General features: G+C 41.0%; 1 protein-coding gene across 4 annotated transcripts in view; it reads right to left on the bottom strand.

Annotated features, from left to right (window-relative positions):
• Positions 1-1,100: 1,100 nt before the first annotated feature.
• Positions 1,101-7,896, bottom strand: part of LOC115154244 (cell surface glycoprotein MUC18-like) — a 93,784-nt gene continuing 86,988 nt past the window's right edge. For 3 of the 4 annotated variants that reach the window (XM_029700269.1, XM_029700270.1, XM_029700267.1), the window contains exons 12-16: positions 6,367-6,514; positions 5,662-5,697; positions 3,280-3,409; positions 2,909-3,026; positions 1,101-2,763 (exon numbers count right to left, since the gene is read on the bottom strand). In XM_029700269.1, coding sequence (XP_029556129.1) covers positions 2,743-2,763; positions 2,909-3,026; positions 3,280-3,409; positions 5,662-5,697; positions 6,367-6,514 — 453 coding nt within the window. In that variant the 3' untranslated portion in view covers positions 1,101-2,742. Of the gene's footprint in view, positions 2,769-2,908; positions 3,027-3,279; positions 3,410-5,661; positions 5,698-6,366; positions 6,515-7,896 lie in introns of all 4 variants that reach the window. The other variant, XM_029700268.1, reaches the window with a different exon arrangement.

Raw genomic sequence — 7,896 nt, 5'->3', positions numbered from 1 at the left:
TGCTGCCTCCTGCGGGAATGTAGTGTGGAAGTGTCGGGTGGTTATGTGTCAGGGGGCTAGGGTCAGTCTGTTACATCTGGAGTATTTCTCTTGTCTTATCCGGTGTCCTGTGTGACTTTAAATATGCTCTCTCTAATTCTCTCTCTTTCTTTCTCTCGGAGGACCTGAGCCCTGGGACCATGCCTCAGGACTACCTGGCATGATGACTCCTTGCTGTCCCCAGTCCACCTGGCCGTGCTGCTGCTCCAGTTTCAACTGTTCTGCCTGCGGCTATGGAACCCTGACCTGTTCACCGGACGTGCTTGTTGAACCCTCGACAACTACTATGATTATTATTATTTGACCATGCTGGTCATTTATGAACATTTTAACATCTTGACCATGTTCTGTTATAATATCCACCCTGCACAGCCAGAAGAGGACTGGCCTCCCCTCATAGCCTGGTTCCTCTCTAGGTTTCTTCCTAGGTTTTTGGCCTTTCTAGGGAGTTTTTCCTAGGGAGTTTTTCCTAGCCACCGTGCTTCTTTCACATGCATTGCTTGCCGTTTGGGGTTTTAGGCTGGGTTTCTGTACAGCACTGAGATATCAGCTGATGTACGAAGGGCTATATAAATACATTTGATTTGAAGTGTATCCTGGACAGTGTGTTTGTCTATGTCCTAACACTAACCCCCCCCCATATCATAATACTAGAAGAGAACTGTTTCCAATCTGGTAAGAGCAGATTTGGTAAGAGCATTCAAATGCATATGAAATCTGCTGTTCCAACATGTCTAGACTATTGTGTTGAACATCCTCTTCCTCCCACCAAGCATGCACTCTGGAAATCTGAAGCTACTGTACTACTCACTCCAGGAGACAGCATAACAGTGGTTAGATGGGAGAACTCACCCCTTTCCCCCGTCGATCACATTCCGGGTCTCTGTTATAGACCATAGTGAGGTGTAGTGTATGTCGTAATCAATTTTGGCTGTTGTGAATTAAATCTCAGTGGAAATATGTATTTTCAGTTGTGCCTTAGCCATTGAAATGCACTTGTAAGTTTTAATTTCTCTGCTATGAACTTTTCTTTAAATATTTAGTGTTAAGATGACAATGAAAAAGATAATGTAGCTTTTTTATTTGGCATTATTTTCTTGCAAAAAATAATTATAAAAAGGCAAGCATCAAATCACAAGAACTGTACTTAATTTACACACATTTGCAAAATCAGAACATTATAAACCAATAATGAACTGTGCAGGTCCAAACATTCCTGTCCAACAGTAGCTGATTGCAACATAACACTCAAAGAAAGAGGTTGGGATGGGAGGAAGCTGGTATAACTGTCCCGTCAAAAGTTTCTGTTTCTGAGCCAACTGCACAACAAGCTGTTTTTACTGTTGGTGGTGGCCAACAGTGAAACTTTTTCACATCATGATGGCCAGTCATCCACATACTGGCATCAAAAAGCTTTTTCTTCCCGTGTTGGGATCTGTCTTTGGGCGACATGAATGTAATTCAAACACTTAAGTCCAGACCTCTTCCTTCCATAAGCATCAGAACACTACAACACAACTAAACCAGACTGAACATAAAAGGAACACAGTTGAGAGCAGTGTCGTTACTGGAGTCATACTACCAAAAGTCCACTATCTGCAGTCCTATGGCTGGACGTAAGCAGGCTGAACAAAATGTGTCATTTCAACTAAACACTTACAATGACCACAAAAATATTACCTTGAAGGCAATATTTGGATCACAACATACAGTATTTGTACCAATTAAACTCTCCCCTTTGTGTACAATATCAAAAATCATAATACCTTTTAACATATCATTCCGTAAATGATGCACATCAGGCAGTCTTTGAGCAAGCAACAGCTTCTTCCATGCACATAACTTACAGTAAGCATCCAAAATGTATCACACACAAAATGACCTTCAGGTCTCCTTGGCCCTCACCCAAATACAAAGAAATAAACAGCAAATCATAAAAAAAAGAAACATTTCAGTGTATCTTACATCAAAGTGAGACAAATTTCCACAGGCACTGCAGATAACGCAGTAGGCCATTTCAAAAAAGACAATCGAGGCCACAGCTACAAACGGTTCTTATGCTACGATTATTTACAAACAGTACAAGAGCTTGACAGTAATTCACAAGAGAATTACTCTGAAATTATGAGTTTTGCTGAGAAAATGTAGACACCTGTTGACGTGGCGTTTCTCCACGAACATATTGGCGGTCATTTATGGCCAGATTCCCTCCATAAAATAATGTAGAAACCATGGATGAATAGCTAAAGTAAGTGACACCATAAACAGATAATACCATGAAGTCTGAACTTGAAAGGTCTGTGTCAAAATATCTTAAATAACGAAATATATATATAATATATACAGTTCACAAAGTTTATAACGCACAATTAATGAACGTCATCATCGTACACTTGAAACCGGCAAACGAGAGAGTAAAAAGGCTTTGGGGAAACTGTGTAAAATTACAAAGGGTAAAATGGAGCAATCAAAACATCCTCCAAACATCTTAAAATCAGTCGTGTGTGTTCCTGTGTGGTTTTGGCCAGATATGGTGAATACTGCTGAACACAAATGTGGGGAAAGTGATTGATTGACTCCTAATTAGAGTCCTAACTAATTTTGTCCAAGGCTTCCAGTAGTCTAGCCTTGGCTTGTGGGTGGATTTGGTGGGGTGGCGAAGAGCTTCGGCTGGCTACGTCAGAGCTCAGCCCTCTGCATATATCACTTCCTCAGGTCCATGTACTTTACTCCAGGGAAAAGCACACAGGGAAAGAGGAAAGGGAGAAAAAACACCAACAAATGTCATTACAGTGGGCAATGCAAGACTCAAGAAAGACAGACAGTAGGCTACTTTTGTTTAGCGTATAGCTTTCATATTCATAGTTACCTGGTTGCTGGGGCCATTCTTGTCACCGCTAACGCCCTTCAGAAGAACGGCCTCCTCGGTCTTGGTGTCAGTCTTCATCTCCACCACAATGCCATCTTTGTTAGGGTTCTCCTTGGTGCTGTGGATAGAGAGCACAAACTCAGTTTCCTCTCAATACTCCTCTCCAGTGAGGACAGTATCACATTCTTGGAGGCAGAAAGACTAATTTATGGATGAACATATGAACATATACATTTACATAACACTTTTTCAAGTGCTCAGAGTGCTTTACATTGTAATTTATCCTCATCCACTACCTCTGTGTAGCACCCACCTTATAGAACTAGACACAAAACCTGGCCCTAGACCAGTTGTTGAAGTAGAATACTCACATTTCCTGCTTGCCAGAGCGACCACAGGTGATCTTGCCCTTCTTGTGGAGGAAGTAGAGCACACTGGCCAGGACGGCCAGCAGGAGGATACAGATGATGACGACCACGATGATCACACCATTTCCTTCAGCTATACACACAGACAGACGGAGAGGGGAGGGAAAACTCAGGTTAATGCTTATACCTGATCATGGAGAATCATCCGGACATGATATGTGTAAACGTTTCCTGGTTACCTGTGCTGCCTATACATGTGTGACCAGTAACCCATAACCCCATGTGAAAGTGCCCCTAGCATACAAAACAAGTGAAAACATCCCTAGACAGACAACATAAGGCCAAAATGACTCAGATTTGTCTACATCAGCAGTTGTCAAAGCAGTTGTGACAACTTTTTACATCAGCAATTGTCATAAAGTGTTTGCAGTAAATAACCCGGCCAAGACCCCAAAGAGCTAGTAGAAGCAAAATCAGAAGCATAGTGGTCAGGGAAAAAAACCTAGAAGGAAGAAACACAGAGAGGAACCCAGCTCAGATGGGAGGCCCATCCTCTTCTAGTAGGACAAAACATAGGAAGATGTGGAGGATAACCACTAGCCAGGACAGTCCACTCAGTAACATCTTACATTTTTTCCAGGGAGTCCTGGGATCCAGGTTGTAGAACAGTGTTAGAGTATGATGATATTGGTCATGATTTATGGGCCAAGTCAAAAGAAGCAGATGGGAAACAGATCAAGGGCTCTATTCAATCCACATTGCGGAACTTCAGCTTTACAGGGTGAAATTTAAAGACAATGTTCCCGCTTTAACAGTGACTGCATTCACGGTAAACGCTGCATATGTCAGCACAATCGGAAATTACCTTTAAATTTATATTGCAGAATCAAAAATAATAGTTCAAGAATTGCATGAAGCCAGTGGCTCAGGTGAAACTGTCCAAGCAGTAGATACATCTTTAAATGTTGATATTTGGTTGTCTTGTCAACCAAACAATTCAATATAACTTTTGTATTACAGTAAATAGCATAAAGTTAAGGCTATCTTACAAACAAATGTAACGTTCAACCTTAAAAGTGTAACACATCCATGGCCACATTTTGAAGTTACTATAACTATACATTTATTATTAAGTAATCAATAAAGTGTGCATGTTCAAGAGAGCATACATCGCAGGTCTGTAGAGATCGTCACAATTACTGTAATAATCTGCACAGAATCTTGAACTTGCACCATGTACATTTAATGTAATCTCAACGATATCACAATCTATTGTATAAATAAACAAAATATCTGACATTGTATTCCCATTTGAACTTTGCTGTGCTTTTAAAATGGTTGAAAGCGCAGTGATAGACATTTGGGTGACAATTAAACCAAAAGTGAGACCTTGTTTTTCCATTGAAATTTGGTTGTGCTTTTAGATAGTTGAACATTGGAAATACAACTATATTTTAGAGTGGGTGAATATAGGTTGTTGTAATCTAATTGATTAATGTCTCAACCCAATATTACCCAATAATCTACGTTGAAATGCGCCCAGTGAGCAGCTTCAACTCTCATGTTTGTGAGTGAGTTCTCCAGACACTGGGCAGAGAGCGAAGGGAACCAGCCCTGGCCTCCCCCCGTGACAGAGCCATCAACACTTCAGTGCAATCCCCCCAGGAGGAAATTAGAGTCTTCCTCCCTACCAGAACTATTAACTCCTCTCTTTAAACATGGAGTAAGCCCTTGTTAAAAGGAACAATATGGGTTTATGAGAACTTCTATTGCAACAGCTCAATAAAAACATTGAGACAGCGCATTAACTTCCCCAAAATGTAACTCAATATATGTGTTTTTGGCACTCAACCACTTCAAAACATTTCTCGAAATGCTAGACAAACTGTAATTACAGATTTATCTGGAAAAACATTAGGAAAATATAAGGATGTCCAACACCTAAGTGTGGTCTTGTTCTTTTTTTCCTATTAGATTTTTCTCTGTCACACATAATTTTCAATGTACCCGCAGGCGATGAGCAGAGCCAATTCTCCCGCCTTTTCCTGCAAACACTATGTCCGTATGAAAATCATGAATGATTTAGTTGCCTTGTTGGCTAATCCTTCATGGTCTGGATTGGTGTGTATTCAGAGAGAATCAAAACAAAGTTGAGAAAAAGCTAAGAAACAATCTAAAAGCGCTTCTCAACTGGATCAGAGTGATTCAAAGGTTAAGAAGAAGAGAAACAGTGCTGGAGCGTTATCCATAGTGGCATGGGCACGAATCCCACCCCACAAGTTGATGCTGTTTCCTCTCTATACTCCGTCTAACTTCCCACTGTTTAGGGTTATCAAACACGCAAGGAGGATGCTCCTGTTCTAATCAGCAAGATCTCTGTCTTACCAGGTGAGTAGGGTGCAGTTGAAGTGACCATGGGAACTGTGGACAAGCAAAACAACACTTCAAATGTAAGGGGTTCCCATCATCAAATATATTTCCACATAATATGCCCATATACAGTATTCCATACATTCAAAATACAAAACATTAGGAACACCTGCTCTTTCCATGACATAGACTGACCAGGTGAATACAGGTGAAAGCTATGATGCCTTATTGATGTCACTTGTTAAATCCACTTCAATCAGTGTAGATGAAGAGGAGGAGACAGGTTAAATCATGTTTTTTAAGCCTTGAGACAATTGAGACATGGATTGTGTATGTGTGCCATTCAGAGGGGGAATGGGCAAGACATGATATAGGTGCCTTTGAATGGGGTATGATAGTAGGTGCCATGTGCACTGGTTTGAGTGTGTCAAGAACTGCAATGCTGCTGGGTTTTTCACACTCAACAGTTTCCCGTGTGTATCAAGAACGGTCCACCACCCAAAGGACATCCAGCCAACTTGACACAACTGTGGGAAGCAATGGAGTCAACATGGGCCAGCGTCCCTGTGGAACGCTTTCGACACCTTGTAGAGTCCATGAGGCTGTTCTGAGGGCAAAAGGGGTTCTAACTCAATATTAGGTGTTCCTTATGTTTTGTACACTCAGTGTATATGCCTATATATTCCTATGTAGTGTACAGTATATGGCAGGGTGGCTTACTGGCACTGATGCTGATGCTGAAAGACTTTGCCTCTGTGCCCATCTCGTTGGTGGCGTTGCAGAAGGCTGTGATGTCAGAGGTCACTTTGACGGACACCAGGCTGATAGTGCTGTGCTCCGTGGCGCTAGTCAGCACCTCACGCCAGCTCTGTCAACACACAAGCACACTCACCAATGTCATGTCACCAGTCACACCAATGTGCATTGGAACAGATACACCAAGAAAATTAGATTTTAATGTTTTAAAATCATACATTCATGCAATGTACAGTTGAAGTCAGAAGTTTACATACACCTTAGCCAAATACATTTAAACTCAGTTTTTCACAATTCCTGACATTTAATCCAAGTAAAAATTCCCTGTTTTAGGTCAGTTAGGATCACCACTTTATTTTAAGAATGTGAAATGTCAGAATAATAGTAGAGAGAATGATTTATTTCATATTTTATTTCTTTCATCACCTTCCCAGTGGGTCAGAAGTTTACATACACTCAATTAGTATTTTGTAGCATTGCCTTTAAATTGTTTAACTTGGGTCAAACGTTACGGGTAGCCTTCCACAAGCTTCACACAAACAGTTCTATTTTTGTTTCATCAGACCAGAGGACATTTCTCCAAAAAGTATGATCTATGTCCCCATGTGCAGTTGCAAACTGTAGTCTGGCTTTTTAATGGCGGTTTTGGAGCAGTGGCTTCTTCCTTGCTGAGCAGCCTTCCAGGTTATGTCGATATAGGACTCGTTTTACTGTGGATATAGATACTTTTGTACCTGTTTCCTCCAGCATCTTCATAAGGTCCTTTGTTGTTGTTCTGGGATTGATTTGCACTTTTCGCACCAAAGTATGTTCACCTCTAGGAGATAGAATGCGTCTCCTTCCTGAGCGGTATGTATGACGGCTTCGTGGTCCCATTGTGTTAATACTTGCGTACTATTGTTGGTACAGATGAACGTGGTACCTTCAGGCATTTGGAAATTGCTCCCAAGGATGAACCAGACTTGTGGAGGTCTACAATTCTTTTTCGTAGGTCTTAGTTGATTTTCCCATGATGTCAAGCAAAGAGGCACTGAGTTTGAAGGTAAGCTGTGAAATACATCCACAGGTACACCTCCAATTGACTCAAATGATGTCAATTAGAATATCAGAAGCTTCTAAAGCCATGACATCATTTTCTGGAATTTTCCAAGCTGTTTAAAGGCACAGTCAACTTAGTGTATGTAAACTTCTGACCCACCGGAATTGTGATACAGTGAATTTGAAGTGAAATAATCTGTCTGTAAACAATTGTTGGAAAAATGACTTGTGTCATGCACAAAGTAGATGTCCTAACGGACTTGCCAAAACCATAGTTTGTTAACAAGAAATCTGTGGAGTGGTTGAAAAACAAGTTTTAATGACTCCAACCTAAGTGTATGTAAACTGCAGACTTCAACTGTAAATATGCCCACATAATCTATAAATACAAAAGTACGTGGACACTGTAACGTTCGTCGTGAGGAAGGGACCAAGGCACAGCGGGTTGAGTGCTCA

The sequence above is a fragment of the Salmo trutta genome, chromosome 19 (genome assembly GCF_901001165.1).
Source record: "Salmo trutta chromosome 19, fSalTru1.1, whole genome shotgun sequence".
NCBI lineage: Eukaryota > Metazoa > Chordata > Actinopteri > Salmoniformes > Salmonidae > Salmo > Salmo trutta.
Note: the sequence above shows the minus strand (reverse complement) of the source record. Positions and strands in the feature narration are given on the sequence as shown.